The 20141-nt window shown below is 44.0% G+C and overlaps 1 protein-coding gene across 2 annotated transcripts in view; it reads right to left on the bottom strand.

Annotated features, from left to right (window-relative positions):
• Positions 1–19829, bottom strand: part of EGFLAM (EGF like, fibronectin type III and laminin G domains) — a 305415-nt gene extending 285586 nt beyond the window's left edge. For both annotated transcript variants that reach the window (XM_082264828.1, XM_082264829.1), the window contains exon 1: positions 19545–19829. In XM_082264828.1, the coding sequence (XP_082120954.1) occupies positions 19545–19647 (103 nt within the window). In that variant the 5' untranslated portion in view covers positions 19648–19829. The remainder of the gene's footprint in view (positions 1–19544) is intronic.
• Between the last annotated feature and the right edge of the window lie 312 nt (positions 19830–20141).

Raw genomic sequence — 20141 nt, 5'->3', positions numbered from 1 at the left:
GCTCAAATACCTTTTTTAACTAAAAATACCCCTATAATACTAATCCATCGCCCTTTACAGAACCGCTATTCTCATACTTACAAGGTGTACAGTATTGGATTTAGTCAAAATCTCACTTTTAAAAACGCTGTCTGGGCGCGGCCATCTTAGACGTGGGCATCTGAAGCCGCAGTGTAATCTGCTGTGTCCTTCTTCCTGATTCCAGGTAGTGTTCTGGGAGTTCTTCCTGATTCCAGCCTCCTGATAGTGATGACAAACAGCTCCCAGGATGCAATGCAAAGGCCGAAGTGATGTTGGTGGCCGTGGCCACAGAGGGAGGAGGAGGAAGTACAATAAAAAATGCCCTGAAAATAAGGTAAGGAACCTCCGAAAAAAATTGAAAATGCCCAATTGTTGATCAGCATAGCGAGCACTCCAGGAATCACTAAAGTTGCAAAATAGGCTGGAACTCCACTTTAAGGGATGAGCCCAGAGTTCAGCTTCAATTTTTGAAGGACATTATTACCAACTTCAATATGACATACCCATATGACATTTTTATCATTTATTTATTTTTTTAGACAGAGTTTTCTTTTGTTGTTTTTTTTTTTTTTGCCATATAAATGAAAAAAAAACTACCAACATTTTGGAAAAAAATTATTTTTTTGTTTCAATTATAAAATTTTACAAATAAATAATCTTTCTTCAAAGGTTTAGGCTAAAATGTATTCTGCTACATTTCTTTGGTAAAAAATAACCCACATAAGTGTATTTTATTAAGTCTGTGTGAAAATTATAGAAACATTTTTTGAAAATTGATCAATCCAGATGTACTGACGGAATATTCTCATTTCTTAAGAGAACTAAAATGCCAGGACAGTACAGATATCCCCCAAACAAAATACATCTACTAAAATCGAATTTCTTCATAAATTTAGGCCAAAATGTATTCTGCTATATGTCTTTGATGAAAAAAAAAAATCCCAATAAGTGTAAAATAATTGTTTGTGTGACAGTTATAGCGTCTACAAACTATAGTATATATATTTGAAAATGTATCAATCCTGATGTACTGACTGATCTGATTTCTTGAAGCCCTAAAATGCCAGGACAGTACAAATACCCCCCAAATGACACCTTTTTAGAAATTAGACAGTCTGAGGTATTTAGTAAGAGGCAGGGCGAGTTTTTGAAGTTGTGATTTTATGTCAGAATGTTTTGGAATATGAAGAAATAAAATAATATTTGTTTTTTTCCCACATTTTTTTTTACATACTGTCACCAGTGCATTACATCGTCATCATATGACTGGTGTGGCAGTGACTGGTGACAGTATATAAAAAAAAATATTTACTTTTTTCACTATTTTTTCACTATGATTGCTTATTACGATGATCTTATCACTGTTATAATCAATATTCTTTTATGAATGTCATCCATTAATGTGGCATTTACTGTGATAGCTATAATTGGCTACAGCTATCACATAGTACAGGTCTGCTGTGATTGGCCCATGTACTATGTGATCACTGTGACCAATCACAGAGTTCACAATAGTACACAATGAATGGCTATGAATGAAAGCCAATGTGTACTATTAACATGATCACAGTGATCATATGGTACTGGGGCCAGCCCGGTATAACAATCAGTCTTCCTCTGTGTCCAGTGGATACAGCAGGTGAAAGATCGTGCCACTGTGCACCCCCCTAGGGTGCGCACCTGGAGGACGTCAAATGTAGTCCATCTGGGATAGTGTTCCTGCCGTCATTTTACAATAGGCCAGGCGGGAAGTGGTTAAAGTGATTGTAAAGTCTCTTTATCAAAAAAAAAAATAACAAACATGTTATACTTATCTGCTCTGTGCAGTTGGTTTTGAACAGAACAGCACCTATCCTCCTCTTCTCGGGTCCCTCTTTGGTGGTCCTGGCCCCTCCCTCCTATTGAGTGCCCCTACAGCAAGCAGCTTGCTATGAGGGCACCTGAGCCGAGCCGCAGCGCCTTGTGTCCATTCAGACACAGAGCCGCGACCCGGGCCCGCGCCCTCTCTCTCCTGAATTTGACTGACAGCAGCAGGAGCCAATCGTGCTGCGCTGCTGTCTCAGCCAATGAAGAGGGGGGTCCCAGGCAGCTTAGACACTCCTGCAACATCGCTGGATAGAGATGGGGCTCAGGTAAGTATTAGGGGGGCCGAAGGGAGCTGCTGCACACAGGTTTTTTTAACTTAATGCATAGAATGAAAATTTAGCTTTAAGAATTAATTCAAATATGAATATATCAAGTCCAAAGTAAGTGACTGTTGTGCCCAAACAGTTCAAATAATAAAGTCCTCGAGTGATTGTTTTTATCCAGTAGGTTCAAAAGTGCAGGTGCTCAAAAGTGGATATCCATAAATTCTGTGACATCGATTTGTTTCACCGTGGTGTGGGTAAATTAAATGACTTACCAGATCCAATGGGTCCTATATGCCTTATGGCATTAGGACCACTCACGCATAATTGCCCCCTGGGCTGGGATGGGTTCCCCTTTAGATTTCCAGTGGGCAGAGATCAGAGACATCTCTGAGGACATCACAGGAAGTGACGAAACGTGTTAGATTGGAACACATAGTGTAATTACGTCACGTCGGAAGCTCCGCTCGTCACTCTGCAGAGAGGACGTGCAGCTCGCTAGCTGACCGCTGACGGCCGTTTTTTACTACCTGTACAATTTTACCTGCTTTTAACCCACATTGTGGGTAATAAACATTTAACCTTACTACACCATCTGGAGCATTTTCTTCTCCCACATACCCTTGCTTTGCTTGCCCCGGTGAGAGGAGGAACCCTGTACCAGCCCACTGGAAATCTAAAGGGGAACCCATCCCAGCCCAGGGGGCAATTAAGCGTGAGTGGTCCTAATGCCATAAGGCATATAGGACCCGTTGGATCTGGTAAGTCATTTAGCCTCGGTTTCCACTAGTGCGGCTACAAAGTCGTGCTACTTCTAGCACGACTTCGTAGCGAAAGTAAACTGCGGCTTCAGTGAGACTTGTCCCTCATATATAGAGGGAAGTCGCACTGAAGGCGGCTCAAAAGTAGTGCACGATCTACTTTTGAAGTCGCCGCAACTGAAGGCGCGGCAGTGGAAACGGGCCCCATTGAAAACAATGGGTTTTGACTTGCTGTGCGACTTGACATGTGTCAAGTCGCACCGCAAGTCGCACTAGTGGAAACCGAGCCTTAATTTACCTACACCATGGTGAAACAAATCGATGTCACAGAATTTATGGATATCCACTTTTGAGCACCTGCACTTTTGAACCCACTGGATAAACACAATCACTCGAGGACTTTATTATTTGAACTGTTTGGGCACATCAGTCACTTACTTTGGACTTGATATATTAATATTTGATCATTCGCTATATGTTTATTACTACTATATAGTATTGATTAATTTGTAATATCTTTATTTGAAAAAGTCACTGATGTAAATTAGGACATTTATCACTTGTCATATATTATTTGCCTATTTTCTAACAATTTGTCAGTTTAGTGAGCCATTACTTGATTTCACCACTAGGGTTACATTCAGCAAGCGCTGTAGCTGGCCTTACTATTAATGCTAAATTTTAATTTACCTTCTTATTCTATAGCTGCTGCTGCACCTTATACTTTATTATAATTGCTAAAACACTCCTTGGCGTGGGGAATATACCTTGGTATATTTTTTCATAATGCATAGAATGCATTAAGATAAAAAAAAAAAAAACCTTCTGCTTTTCAATCCCTTTAAAGTGACATTAAACTCTTGTTTTTTTTTTGTTTTAAAAATCTATTTAAGTATGTTTTTAAAAAAAGTCCCTTCTATTGCTCTCAGCCTCCACAAAATCTCAAGATTTCTTTTTTTTTTTTTTGCTACTTCCTGTTAGAAATATATATATAGGACTTCCTGTTAGAAATATATATATAGGACTTCCTGTTAGAAATATATATATATAGGACTTCCTGTTAGAAATATATATATAGGACTTCCTGTTAGAAATATATATATATAGGACTTCCTGTTAGAAATATATATATATAGGACTTCCTGTTAGAAATATATATATAGGACTTCCTGTTAGAAATATATATATAGGACTTCCTGTTAGAAATATATATATAGGACTTCCTGTTAGAAATATATATATATAGGACTTCCTGTTAGAAATATATATATAGGACTTCCTGTTAGAAATATATATATAGGACTTCCTGTTGGAAGGTGGCTACATTTATTCTCCATGGTCCCAGTAAATGTAGGAATGCAGCCTCCCTCTCTTGCATGCTCCCAGAATGGAGAGTGGACTATGGGATTAGTAGTGAGTATAGAGCATTGCACATAACTGCAATTAACATGTACCGCTCATTCCAAACAAACAGACATGAATGGAAAAAGCAGAGGCATGGGACAAAGAGGCAGAAAAACAGATTACAGCAGTTCCGGGACAAGATCACCTAGAGCCCAGGGCGAACATGCCAAACTGTACACCCCCCATTTCTGTGTTAGCAAAAATCCTCCCTACCCAGGAAATTGGGCACTAATCTGTACGATTACCCCCAAGCATAAATTCCCCTTCCTCCAATCCACTGTTGAAATCCCCCCTCCGAGCACAAATCTCTGCCCCCTCCATCCCCCAAATCCCCCCAGCACAAATCCTCCCCCCCCCCCAAAAAAAAAAAAATCACCCCTCCTAGCAAAAATCCCTATCCTCCAAATCACCCTCTAAGCAAAAATACACCCCCAACCTAGCACAAACACCCTCCCCCCCCCCCCCCCCAAAAAAAAAAAAAAAAAAAATTCTTCTCCTAGCACAAATCCCTTCCGCCATATCACCTCTTCTAGCACAAACCCCAAAAATCGATCCTTCTATAACAAATCCTCTTCTCCCATCCCCTCCCCCAGAATACCCAATCCTAGCACCTTCCCACCTTCACCCCTGAATTTCTCCTCCTAGAACAATTTTTACCCCCCTGCTGCCCCCAAACTTCTCCCCCCAGCACACATTCCCTCCCCCCTAAATCTCCTTTTGGTGCCCTCGCACCTCATATGATACCACAGTGAGCAGAGCAGCCGCCCCTCCAGCCCACCCCCTCGTCCTGGCCCGGGATTACAGGGTCATTAAATAGTGGATTTGTATGGATTATTTTTGGAGAATAAGGATATCATTTAGTGTATCTTTAAACAGCACTATGAATGGATCCCACTGGAAACAACATTTACATTGGGCTACCCTGGCCAGCCTTGCCCAACACAGTCCCTACAGTGACAAGAAAATGTGTCCTGAGACATATGAGCAGGAAAAAAGTAGGACATGCACAATTTTTCTTGTAGAGCACTGCTTGTTACGACAAAGTACACAACATCACAACCCCCTACAGTGAAAGACACATCAAATTCCACATTCGTGACATTTGAAAAAAGTTGAAAAAAAAGAAAGAGCAAAGAGTGCGATGTCTGATCTATGACGCATCAGCTGTGGCTGAGATATAACACGTCTACTGGTCTGAACAAGCCTTAACTCTAGGGTCACACTTTTGCGTGTCAGGAACGCATAAAAACCCATGCGCTAGAGAAACGCACTTCCCTTTAGCAGAAGTGTGGTGATGCCATTAATTGTTCATGCCACCCCACACATTTAAAAATATGTGTGGTAGCACCATGCAATCTGGTGCAGCGCCCTTTTGGAAAGGTGTCAAGGGCTTCTTCTCCATGTTTCTTATGCATAAGGTGGCCCATTGAAATGAACAGGCTGCATGGGAAGGGACCCACACTACTCAGTCGCATCTGTATGGTGTGAGTCCAGAAACGCATGACAGCAAAGCTGGTGAGAATGAGTCTTGGACGAAACTTGTCATTAGAGTAAGACGTAGGCTGCCTTTGATGGCTTTCTGAAAATGTCAGTTGCCCGTCTGTCTCTGGTGGGAGAGTGGTGAGGACTTAGAAGCCCTGTCAGGCCTTAGAAAAGTTTTCTTTTAATTTAGAGAGACTCACATGAGGAAGTCTATGAGCAGTATGTCTCTCCTGGTGTTCCGGACCTTCGTCCCTAAATGTACAGAGCCCTAAACACCAGTATGACTTGGTGAAGCATTCAACCTTGTCCAGTCACAGCCTGCCGTAGACTTTGACAGGCAGACTTCAGTGGGGATATATGCTGTAACTGTCCCTCCATTCCACACTGAAAAGCCAGGAGAGATGCACTGCTCCAAGAGGAACCAATGTGCAAAAGGCCTTACTCTCAGTTGTGTCTACAAGAAGTTAAGGGAAGTAAAGAGAAAAATGCCTTATGGAAGGAGTGTCCAAACTACGGCCCTCCAGCTATTGCGGAACGACACGTCCCATGAGGCATTGTAAATCTCTGACATTCACAGACATAACTAGGCATGATGGGAATTGTAGTTCCTGAACAGCTGGAGGGCCATAGTTTGGACACCCCTGCCTTAAGGGATACAGATAGCAAAAAAAAACTGGACTTTTTTTTTTTAACCTTTCTCTACTCCAGCCATTCTCAACCAGGGTTCTGTGGAACCCTGAAGTTCCAGAGGTATCTAGAGGTTCCTTGAACTGTGGCTGATTGGTATATGATGGTGACTGCATGGTTCCTGCACCACTTGGCAAAGCCAGCAGCATGACAGCAATTATTTTGGCTGCCCATGAGGGTGGCATTCTGACAACCACCGTAGGGTTGCATTCTTTCCACTGAACACCAATTTATTTCCATTGCCCCCCCTTTGAATTGGTTTTAGTAAGAGTTCCCAAAGACGTGAAAATTATTTTAGAGGTTCCTCAGTAAAGTTTTGCTTCAGATATACTTATGTTTAGAATTTATCTACATATTTGTCCTAGTTCAGGAACCCAAAATGGACAAATTAATGTTTGACTGACACTTTTAAAGAGGTTTTTCCAGTCTCAAAAACTGTAAGGCTCGGTTCACACTGGGGCGGCACGACTCCTTACTACTTCGGGGGCAACTTGTGCATTCCCATGCACCATGATTTTGGAGCGACTTGCATGGACTTCACATAATGGAAGTCTATGCAAGTCGCTCCGAGGTCGCCCCGAAGTAGTACAGGACCCTTTTTCTAAGTCGGAGCGACTTGTGTCGCTCCTATTAGAACGGGTCCTGTAGCAGTCAATGGGCCGCGAGGGAGCGCGACTTGTCAGGCTGACAAGTCGCCTGACAAGTCGCGCTAGTGTGGACCGGGTCTAAGACACCCAACTCTCCCACTTCATCTACTACCAATCTACATGTCTCCAAACTGCTCTACGACTGCCAATGTGTAGAGGTCTGTTTGACCTTCTTTAGTTGTACATGGACCACCATCGAAAACTCCTTCCTACTGCGGGCTGAAGTTTCCAGGTCACCTCGGATGTTGGTTTCGGAGGTTCTGCTCGGGTCAGCAGTGGTAGACTCAGAACTTCTAAGCAGCTATGATACAACAGCTGATGAGCAGAAGTCTTAGGCTGGGTTCACACTATTGCGATTTGGATGTGGGTTTCCCCACATCCAATTCACATGTCAGGAGATTGTGACCGGCTTTCTATTGAGCTGGTTCACATATCTCTGGAAAGGCTCCGGTGAGTCTTCTGATCCGTTTCAGGTCAGAATTGAGGCAAAAATCTGGACTGAAATCAGATCTGAAATGATGAACAGGGGACGCACCGGACCCCTGCTGCGAGCCGCTCCGTGCTGCAGTGTGACCCCAGCCTTAGGCATCCAGCAAGCACAGGGGATGGCTGTAACTATTATACTACTTCTAATTATTATGAATGAAACATGTTGTGTAGATGTCTATTCAGAGCAACAATGGCAAAACATTGGCCAACACTTAAAATTTAATAGTTTAATTAATATTTCCTACAGTTACAATATAATGAAATACCTGTCTACATTTGTTTATGTTGGCTTTCCAGATTATATTTCCTATTTTTTTGTTTTTCTATTTTGTGCTTTTGTAAGCACTATAAAACTATTTCTGTAACAGACTGTAGTTATGCTGCTTAGTTTGTACAATGCTGCAGAGTAGGTTTGTGCTACAATCCTATTAGCCATATACTGTATGAGGGAGATACATGTAATAGTGATATACAATTATTGTCATTATTTTTAGATCCCAGGAGTTAGAAATTAATAATTATGATCACCGTGTGTGAAAAAGTAATAATAATAACAATTAAAGAAAAACAATAGAACTTAAGAACTTATAAAGAGGAGCGCTGACTTTTAATAATATAATTTTTTTATATATATATATATATATATATATATATGTGTGTGTGTGTGTATAGATATATATACTGTATATACAGTGGGTACGGAAAGTATTCAGACCCCCTTAAATTTTTCACTCTTTGTTATATTGCAGCCATTTGCTAAAATCATTTAAGTTCATTCTTCTTCCTCATGAATGTACACATAGCTCCCCATACTGACAGAAAAACACAGAATTGTTGACATTGTTGCAGATTTATTAAAAAAGCAAAACTGAAATATCACATGGTCCTAAGTATTCAGACCCTTTGCTCAGTATTTAGTAGAAGCCCCCTTTTGATCTGATACAGCCAGGAGTCTTTTTGGGAAAGATGCAACAAGTCTTTCACACCTGGATTTGGGGATCCTCTGCCATTCCTCCTTGCAGATCCTCTCCAGTTCTGTCAGGTTGGATGGTAAACGTTGGTGGACAGCCATTTTTAGGTCTCTCCAGAGATGCTCAATTGGGTTTAAGTCAGGGCTCTGGCTGGGCCATTCAAGAACAGTCACGGAGTTGTTGTGAAGCCACTCCTTCGTTATTTTAGCTGTGTGCTTAGGGTCATTGTCTTGTTGGAAGGTAAACCTTCGGCCCAGTCTGAGGTCCAGAGCACTCTGGAGAAGGTTTTTGTCCAGGATATCCCTGTACTTGGCTGCATTCATCTTTCCCTCGATTGCAACCAGTCGTCCTGTCCCTGCAGCTGAAAAACACCCCCACAGCATGACGCTGCCACCACCATGCTTCACTGTTGGGACTGTATTGGACAGGTGATGAGCAGTGCCTGGTTTTCTCCACACATACCGCTTAGAATTAAGACCAAAACTTTCTATTTTGGTCTCATCAGACCAGAGAATCTTATTTCTCACCATCTTGGAGTCCTTCAGGTGTTTTTTTAGCAAACTCCATGCGGGTTTTAATGTGTCTTACACTGAGGAGAGGCTTCCGTCGGGCCACTCTGCCATAAAGCCCCGACTGGTGGAGGGCTGCAGTAATGGTTGACTTTCTACAACTTTCTCCCATCTCCTGACTGCATCTCTGGAGCTCAGCCGCAGTGATCTTTGGGTTCTTCTTTACCTCTCTCACCAAGGCTCTTCTCCCCCGATAGCTCAGTTTGGCCGGACGGCCAGCTCTAGGAAGGGTTCTGGTCGTCCCAAACGTCTTCCATTTGAGGATTATGGAGGCCACTGTGCTCTTAGGAACCTTAAGTGCAGCAGAAATCTTTTTGTAACCTTGGCCAGATCTGTGCCTTGCCACAATTCTGTCTCTGAGCTCTTCAGGCAGTTCCTTTGACCTCATGATTCTCATTTGCTCTGACATGCATTGTGATCTGGAAGGTCTTATATAGACAGGTGTGTGGCTTTCCTAATCAAGTCCAATCAGTATAATCAAACACAGCTGGACTCAAATGAAGGTGTGGAACCATCTCAAGGATGATCAGAAGAAATGGAATGCACCTGAGTTAAATATATGAGTGTCACAGCAAAGGGTCTGAATACTTAGGACCATGTGATATTTCAGTTTTTCTTTTTTAATAAATCTGCAACAATGTCAACAATTCTGTGTTTTTCTGTCAGTATGGGGTGCTATGTGTACATTCATGAGGAAGAAGAATGAACTTAAAGCGGAGTTCCACCCAAAAGTGGAACTTCCGCTTTAGGGAGTCCTGACCCCCTGACATGCCACATTTGGCATGTCATTTTTTGGGGGGGGGAGCGGGTACCTAGTTTTGACAGGTACCCGCTCCCACTTCCGCTCGGAGCACCGCGGCGCCCTGAGCGGAAGTTCTCCTCTCCCCCTCCCTCCCTGCAATCTTCTGGGACACGTCAGAGGTCCCAGAAGATTGCCGGCCAATCACGGCGCGCAGCGCGACTCGCGCATGCGCAGTGGGTACCCGGCTGTGAAGCCGCAAACTGTAACAGCCGGGTGCCCACAGCAGTGATGCCGGCGCCGAGGGAGAGGATCGAGGCTTCCGGCGGCCGCATCGCTGGACCGTTGGACAGGTGAGTAAATGGCTGGAACTCCGCTTTAAATGATTTTAGCAAATGGCTGCAATATAACAAAGAGTGAAAAATTGAAGGGGGTCCGAATACTTTCCGTACCCTCTGTATATATATATATATATTTGTATATTTGTGTGTGTATATCTATCTATCTATCTATCTATCTATCTATCTATCTATCTATCTATCTATCTATCTATCTATCTATCTATCTATATACACACACATATATATATATATATATATATATATATATATATATATATATTTATATATAGATATCGTATATATATGAATAATAAATATATATCGGCAGTGGCAGAGCTGGTACCTGGAGCTGACTGCAGGATGTCTTCAAAGGGATCTGAGAATGATGGTCTCATTCATTGGATTGTTTCCAGAGGAAGCTGGAAGGTGCGCAGCTGTCCTGGGACTTGTGAGTAAAGACCCAAAACTGATCCCTGTGACTGTACAGTGTTCTGGAGATTGCACTGGGAACCAGCAGTTATGCACTGGCATAAGGTAAGCAGATGCCAAAGAAATGTTCCCTATCTTCAGACTTCAGTACTTTATGAGTGCCGGGTCACACTAGTGCGATGCCAGACATTGCATAAGATTTGCACCCCATTGCTGTGCAGATTATATGCGATGTCTGTGCGATGTATGGCTGAAATTGCATTGCATTCGCACCAAAATGGCGCCGGACCCAGTTTTTGGTTCGCACTGGAATTGGATCGCATGGGTGTTCACACCTACGCGATCAGATCCCTGCACCATTTCACAGTTCGCACTGCAATCTGTGAACCAATCTTGGGGTATCATTAACTTTACATTGACACCCCCAGCAATTTGCAGATCTCAGTGTGAACCACTGTGCGATTCTGGTGCGATGCGGGAACCGGCACTGAGTCGCAGGGTTTCCCGCATCGCAACATTTTTTTTTTATAATACAGTCACAGTACATTGGCAACCCTCCCCTTTTTTTGGGGTTGCATTTGTGGGCATGGAAATCATACAAATATTGGTATCTATATACGGTAAAACCATTAGATATATATCAGAAATTAACCACTTGCCGACTGCCTAACGCCGATCTACGTCGGCAGTCAGCCCCTCACAGGCAAAGTGACGTAGGGCTACGTCACTAGCTTGTGAGGGTCTAGGGAGCGAGCGCGCGCCGCCGGAGGCGCGCTCCCGCGTGGTCACGGACCCCCCCGCGCGTGTGACCAGCGGACCCGATGTCCGCCGGTCACTCGGCGATCGGCGGGGGAGAGGGAGAAAGTCAGGCGGCTAGTGTAAACAAGCCACCTGTCATTCTCCTCACTGTAAAGACACTGATCAAACGGATCTAGTATGTAGATCCATTGATCAGTGTCCTTACAGCTCAAGCCACAGCCAATCACAGTAGAAAGCACGCCCCTAGGGATACACACAGCCCCTCCCTCCCAAATAAAGTTAACCCCTTCACAACCAGTGTATTTTTACAGTAACAGTGCATATGTATAGCACTGATTACTGTAGAAATGTCACTGGTAACCCCAAAAGTGTCACAAATGTCAGTCAAGGGTCCGATCTGTCCGCCCCAATGTCGCAGTACCGCAAAAAAATCGCAGATCGCCGCCATTACGCGTTAAAAAAAAAACAACAAAAATGACAAAAATCTTTCCCTTTGTTAGTAAACGCGATAACTTTTGCGCAAACCAATCAAAATACGCTTTTTGCGATTTTTTTTACCAAACATATGTAGCATAAAACAAATTGGCCGAAAATTTTAAAAAATTTAGATTTTTACTTTTTTTTTGGGGGGAATTTCATATAAAAAAATGTGAAAAATATTGTTATTTTTGCAAAATTGACGCTCTTTTTTTGTTTATAGCGCATGATCAAAAAATCGCACAGGTGATCAAATACCACCAAAAGAAAGCTCTGTTTGTGGGAAAAAAAGGACGTCAAATTTGTTTAGGTACAGCGTCGCACGACCGCGCAATTGTCCGTTAAATTCACGCAGTGCCGAATCGCAAAATACCCCTTGGTCAGGAAGGGGGTAAAATCTTCCGGGGCTTAAGTGGTTATACTATTGTAGTTCAACCCAACCAATAATCCACAAGAAGTGCAGCTATTGTTATGCAACTGTTAAAGACATATCTTCGTTTTCTATGGTTTATTCGGGCATACCAACAATATTTGAAGTATCAGTTCCCGTGGACTAAGTCCAGGGGTATCCAACCTTAGGTCCCACAGCTTTTCAAATTTGGGACTTAACGTTTACTTAAGAAGAAGATTGTTCTTTATCTGCTGTTTGCTACTTGCTTTGGAGTATCCCATGCCCCAAACCCTCTCCTGTCTCAAGTTCTACAAGCAATAAACTATAAAAGACATCCCCTAGAGCAGGGGTGTCAAACTCAATTTAATCGCGGGCCGCATCAGCATTATGGTTGCCCTCAAAGGGCCGGTTATTTCTCTAGGATTAGATGTCCAGAGCACTCCACGACCCCCTTACACCCTTACATGAGATGTCAAGAACCCCCCACCATCAGAGGTCAAGAGTCACCCAACCTTCCTTACAGCAAAATGCACCCCCTCTACCTTGTGCTGCTGCCAGGAAGAAGATGCAGGTGGATCTGGGAAGAAGTTCAGGGTCTGGAGGAGAACCAGAGGAGGGCTGGAGTAAGCTTCCAGAGTCTACTAGAGACAAGGTGGGGCCAGAGACAAGGGGGGTGCCTTCAGCATCAGGAGAGGTGCGAGGGCCACATAAAATGGCCTGGGGGGCCGGATTCGGCCCGCGGGCCTTGTGTTTGACACCTGTGCCCTAGAGCCTAGACTGTTTATTGGAGCCGGAGTGAATTGGTTGACTGGCAGCCTCTGTACTGTTTGGGAAAGAACCAGTTAATAACTGTGGCTCTTGCGGGGGTAGCGCTAAGTTCTACCTAAAGTTTTTTCCCTTTCCTTTCACCTGGTGATCCCCCCAGTGGGGTTATATTCACACTTTGGTATCAGTAGCTCCGATATTTTTTTGCACATTTGTACATGTATTTTATGTGCGTTTTGGGGCTTGAGCATTTTATTTTTGGCCAATGGAAAGCTAATTACTAGAAGAGGGTTGTTAGGCAAAAAACGTGCATTACTTGCGGTTTTTATGCATTTTTCAAGCACTCCCACTGAAGTCTATTGGTACCAAAAATGCATGATAATGCCCCAAATAAGTTCCTGTACATCTTCTTTGAGCAACAGCACATCGCCTCGAATATGACTGAGCAGAATAGAATACCATGGAAATCTGAGTGTCAAGCCCTGAATCACTTTTGGAAATACGCTTCAAATCGCTTAAGATGTGAATGGAGACTAACGCACTTTCTGTCCTGGGGTGACAACGCACACTCACTGTACTGTATCTGTGGAGGAGCAGTGTTGTCACCCTAGGGCAGGACGACAAACACCTCCCCCTCTCCTCATCTCTGTAACAGGATGGGGGTATTCTATTCTCAAAAAGAACGGAGACTAAGGCCCTGTTCACTCCTCAGCGTTTTTCAGCTGGTAAAACGCTCATCTCTGAAGTCTCAAAACGCCCAACAAGCAAAATCCCATTCATTTCACTGGCCACTGTTCACATATGATGAGTGTTTTGTCGTCTGAAGCAAAACGCCTGAAGCTCAAAAAAGTACATGAGCTTCTTTTTTGGCAGATTACATGTGTTTTTGTTGGATGTCAATGCCTGCCTCCAAATACCTGCCATGGGCGTCTGCAGATAGGGGCAAGGCCCCCCCCCCCGAATGTCAGCTTCCCCTTTAAGTGGTTGTTAAGCCACTTTATACCATCCTGTCTGGTCTGTTTAATAATTCTGTGTGTCTGTGAATGTGTTTTATAAAAATAAACCCTTCTTTACCAGTTTTCAGAGGGCCGAGTGCCGCTCACGTGACCCGTCGGCTCTCTCCTCTCCCCGTCTGGCAGCTGCCTGCAGCGAGCGGGGCCGAGGATTCCTCACTGATGTCAGTCGGGAGGGGAGGAGGAGGAGAGAGGCGGCGGGTCACGTGAGCGATGAGTGGCGCTCTGAAAACTTGTAAAGAATGGCTTATTTTTATAAGACACAGACACAGGGGCACACAGGATTATTAAACAGACTGTAGACACGATATACAAAACTTAAAATGACACTACAGCAGCAGGAGGAGATGGGGGGGCAGGGCACTGACACAGGAGCAGACAGGCAGGGAGGGGGGGAGAGAGGACAGAGGAGGACAGGAGAGCTGCGGATGATGAAGACACGTAGACTGACCACAGTGTCAGGGCTCAGCAGCCATGGTATACCGTGGTCAGTTTACAGAGGGGAGGACATAGCCAGGCAGGATCAGCCAGGTATTTTAGGTGATAGAAAGGGCCAAATTACACAGCAAAGCACTGTGCTGTATAACATGCTTTAAGCCCCCCGGCCCCTCCAGCTGTTCAGGAACCATTGTAAACCATTGTAAATCTGGGACATTCAGAGACATAAGTAGGCATGATGGGAATTGTAGTTCCTGAACAGCTGGAGGGCCATAGTTTGGACATATATACGTTAAGGGAACAGGATACATTTTTTTATTTTTATTTTTTTAGGTTAACAAATGCTTTTTAAAAAAATGCTGCTGTTTGCTCTTTAAAAAGAAATACTCAAAATAAGTAGGACCAAGCCCCTCCCCTTCATGACATTGTTGAAAAGGGGCGGAGCATGAGTGACCTTAACCACTTAACGCATATTTACTGTGGCAGGCAGCCGCTACTGGGCAAAGCGACGTAGATCTACGCCGCTCGCTCTCATGAGGCTAGGGGGGGCGATTGCGCACCCCCGCTCATCAGTGGGGAAGCTGATGCGTGTGTCAGGTGGCTCCGTTTGCCGCCTGACACCCGCGATCGTTCCCCGCTGAGAGAGAAGGACGGTCGGCTGTAAAAACAGCCGACCGTCCTTCTCCCTGAATTGATCACAGAGCTCATGTGATCCTTCTATATAGGATCACATGTCTCTGTGGTCATGTCACAAGCCACGCCCTCCACAGTTAGAATCGCTCCACTAGGCTCACATTTAACCCCCTGATCACCCATAGTGTTAACCCTTTCCCTGCCAGTGTCATTATTACAGTAACAGTGCATATTTTTAGCACTGAATACTGTAGTAATGTCACTGATCCCCCCAAAGTGTAAAAAATGTCAGTCAGGGGTCCAATCTGTCCGCCGTAATGTCGCAGTCCCTCAAAAAAATCGCAGATTGCCGCCATTACTGGTAAAAAAAAAAAAAAAACAATAAAAATGACATAAATCTTTCCCCGTAGTTAGTAAACGCAATAACTTTTGTGCAAACCAATCAAAATACGCTTATTGCTATTTTTTTTTACCAAAAATATGTAGCAGAAAACAAATTGGCCTAAAATGTTAAAAAAATGTGATTTAAAAATTTTTTTTGGGAATGTTATATAGCAGAATGTGAAAAAAAATTGTTTTTTTTTTTTTTTCAAAATTGACGCTCTTTATTAGTTTATAGCGCAAAAAATAAAAAAATCGCACAGGTGATCAAATACCACCAAAAGAAAGCTCTGTTTGTGGGGGAAAAAAAGACGTAAATTTAATTTGTGTACAGCGTCGCATGACCGCGCAATTGTCCGTTAAATTAACGCAGTGCGGAATCGCAAAATAGGGCCTGGTCATTAACCACTTTCCCACCGCTCACATTGCTGCTACTGCAGCAATGTGGCTCGTTCCCATCCAGTGGCGTAGACCTACGTCGCTGGACTCCTCCCCCTGTAGGCGGCGCTCGCGCGCCGCCGGAGGCGCGCACCCGCTGTTTTCAGTCACAGCGGGAGTCGGGCCAGGGGAGGAGCGGCGGCGATCGCCGCCACTCTTCCCCGATCGTCGGGGAATCGAGTGAGGAGATCCGCCCGCTCTGTTTACACAAGGATCTCCTAAGTGACAGGCAGGGTCAGATTGCAGGGTTCAGCATAGCTGAACATCCGATCTGTCCCTGTGTCACTCAGTCACCTCCCCCCCCCCACACGTTAGTAAGCACCAGGCATATATTAACCCCTCCCTCTCCAATAAAATTAACCCCTTCCCTGCCAGTGTCATTTTTACAGTAACAGTGCATATATATAGCACTGATTACTGCAGTAATGTCACTGGTGCCCCCAAAAGTGTCAAAAATGTCAGCCAAGGGTCCGATCTGTCCGCCGCAATGTCGCAGTCCCGCAAAAAAAATCGCAGATCACCGCCATTACGTGTTAAAAAAAACACCAAAAATGACAGAAATCTTTCCCTTAGTTAGTAAACGCAATAACTTTTGTGCAAACCAATCAAAATACGCTTATTGTGATTTTTTTTACCAAACATAGGTAGCAGAAAACAAATTGGCCAAAAATTTTAAAAAAATTTGATTTTTACATTTTTTGGGGGGAATTTCATATAAAAAATGTTAAAAATATTGTTATTTTTTCAAAATAAACGCTCTTTTTTTGTTTATAGCGCATGATCAAAAAATCGCACAGGTGATCAAATACCACCAAAAGAAAGCTCTGTTTGTGGGGAAAAAAAGGGCGTAAATTTTGTTTGGATACGGCGTCGCACGACCACGCAATTGTCAGTTAAAGTCGCACAGCGCCGAATCGCAAAAAGTGGCCCAGATGTAAGACAGCAAAATCCCCCGGTGGTAAAGTGGTTAAAGGTGCAAATCCTTCCTGTCTTAAAGTGGTTAAAATGTTGCCCCCCCCCTGAAAAAAGTTCTGCGGACGCCCATGCCGTCAGGATATACATTCCGGTATAGGCTATAATTAGTATGATTGTAACAATCTCCACTAATTAAAGCCTTTACCGGAGTTTATGTGTGTGTTGTGTGAAAACACCAAGTGGTCGAAATCTCCAATTATTCCGGGTGTACACTCACCGAAAGTAACGTCATTGGAGATCTCGGCAAGTTGGAGTTTTCGGCAGAACACCGGGACAAGGTCATCCAGGGCCCTGGGTAAAGATGCCAGGGCATCCCCCTCCGCCATTCATGATGTGCAAGCTTAGGGGATCCTACACCCAGCAGTCATTCACTACTCCTGTCATCCTTGGAACAGAAGAAAGGCGCCTCCTTTCCTAGAGTAAACCACTGCGCCCAGGGCAACCTCCCTTCCCGCCCACCCCTTGTCCCAGCCCTCCCCCTTTTCCCGGCCCTGCCCCCATCCCACACATTTGGGGTGATTGTGGGAATCTTTCCACTGTGCTATTGTATTTTAACCCTGCCGTCAGAATACACTAATCCGTGCCTCTGGTTATAGCTGGCAATGCAGATCGAGCAGATATTTTTTAGCAGGGCGGTTGTATCGAAAGATTGATCCCTGGTGAACTGTCCAAATTTCGATCCATGTATAGCTGGCTTTAGATCCACCATCAAATATGTAATGCAAGGGTCTTCCTGTTTTGATAATATTTGAATTGATTGTTTAGGTTTGGCCTGGAACACACTGTAAGATTTATTATCAGTAAAAAAAAAAAAAAAAGTCAGCTCCAGTCGGAGCCACTGTACTAACTATACAAAGTTAGTACAGCGATCTTCCCTGCTGAGCTATTGTGTTCTGACAGGTGGGCAGCACCCCCGCCGCCAGAACTCTCAGATCAGCGCTCTCTGCCATTGGCTTAGAGCGCTGATCGGGAATCGGTCGGCTTCTGGTTTTACAGCATGCTCCTCCTACAGAAGCCGGTTTCTATCAGAAAGGGCGGCATACACACCGGCCAAATGTCGGGCAGTTTTTTTTGAACTGGCCGATGTCTCTCGACAATCAGCCCATGTGTACGGGGCTTAAGGCTGGCCATAGATTATGGATTGAAGGAAAGGAAATTGGTCGATTCCCCACCGTCAGAATACAATGATCACTGCTGGCAGCTACATGTGACAGGTCGACTTCAGTACAACCAGCCTGCCCATAGATGGATCCAAATTCGGACATTTCCTGCCAAACCAGACAAATTTCCATCCCTCCATTATCGGCTTAAAGCTGCCCATACAGTAGACAATTTTCCTATTCAATTTCCTTCAGATTTACCTTCAACTATGTAATGCAGGGACCTGGAGCTGCCTGATTGCATACAAATTGGAAGTGTTTGGGTTTGACCTTATATTATATGGTTTTGGTAAATCTAAAGGGAAATAGTACAAGAATATTGGATTATGTATGGCCAGCCTTACTTTTAAAGAGATTGTACAGAGATTGCATAGTTATGGCTAGATTTATTCCATAGATATAGCTGGCAACAATGCTAACTGTTATTACTCAGCTAAAGCTGGCCATACATTATACAATTTTCTTATTCAATTTCCTTTAGATTTACTTTCAACTCAAGGGTCTGCCAGATTGCATACAAATTGAAAGTGTTTCGGTTTGACCTCATATTATATGGTTTTGGTAAATCTAAAGGAACATTGTACAGGAAAATTGTATAATGTATGGCCAGCTTAGGACAGACAGCACAGGGAGATGTCAGCTCACAAGATTTATGGCAGGATCAACCATTTTTTTTTGGGTGCTTATTGGACAGATATAACAAAAAGCTAATAGATAAGATCACAAGGGTACAACTAATAAAAGCTCATTCAAATGTGTGGCAGCCCTTGCCACCCCTCTGCAAAGTGATCTGGGGTGGATCGTTTTCCAGAGGCATTTGACAGACATTGAGGAGGTGACATGTCGCCTCCTCCCCACCTTTTTTTAACCCTGAAAATGCTGACCCATCGCACCGATTGAATGGTACTATGCAACATGCCATTTTGTTTGCTTTGCTTCGCACCCTGTGTACAGCCCTGAGTGGCTGCATGCCCTCCTTTAGGTGGGCAACCAGAGGGGCGACAAAACTGCGGCTTAACTTCTTGCTTTTTTTTTTTTTTTTGCCCCCCTGGCCGCACATCTGAAGGACCCCTTAGGGTTTACATACACTTTATTAAAAGAAATGATTACATATAATCACCCTCCATAATTTAAAGCTTTTGAAAGAACAGGATGCAACAAAGTAGCAATCTTTGATCAAACAGTCCCTACAGGAAACCTGGTTGCAAAACTACAAATGCAATGCTAGCAGGGCACATTTCCAGACAAAGACTTTTCCTAATGGCACCAGGAATATTTCTTTGTTTTGTGTGTTTAAAATTGAAATCCCTTGATTAAGCCCAGATCCTCAGAGCTGAGAGCAGACACTCAGCTCCCTGCAACTTCTCCCCTACTCCCAGCAAAGAGGTAATGAGGCAGTTGGCACCCAGATTATGAGATGAAAGTGGAGAAGTAGCAATGGTTACCTTGTCTCCTGGGGGGAGAAGCCTTTTTGGAGCAGAAAGTAAATCCAAAGCAAAGGAGCAGCAGCAGTAAACACATCCAGGTGGGCTTTCTGAGCAGATCCATCTGGATTACAGATTTAAAGGGGGGGGAGGGCAATGAAAAAAAAAAAAAAAAAGAAAGAAAAATCGGATTTGATGGAAAGAAGTGTGAAAAGAATCCAGAAGATCCCCTGTGTGTGACCCGCACAGGATCCAGACAGCAGTGGTGGGAGAGGATGGTCAGGGACCCAGTAGATTGAACACGTGTGGGAGGGGGGTCGGGGGAGGCAGCCTAGGAGGGGCTCCCAGTCCCATCACATCCTACAATTCCCAATGTCTGTCCCCTTTCCTCCCACATCCCAAAACCTCCAGCATCTCCGAAACTGCCGCTGCCCTGGGCAGAAGAAAGGACAGTTGGAGATAAGAAGATCACTGGGAATTATAGGAATCTCCCAGATGGAGATCGCTCCAGCCACTCAGACTAATAAGGAGCACATAGGGATTAGGAGGCACGAGAACCAGACAAGAGCCGGGGGGGGGGGGGTCACTTCTCCTATGGACGATCCCTACACATGGGGG

Source organism: Pelophylax lessonae (assembly GCF_965119305.1).
Source record: "Pelophylax lessonae genome assembly, chromosome: 1".
NCBI lineage: Eukaryota > Metazoa > Chordata > Amphibia > Anura > Ranidae > Pelophylax > Pelophylax lessonae.
This window is presented reverse-complemented; position numbering and strand designations above follow the sequence as displayed.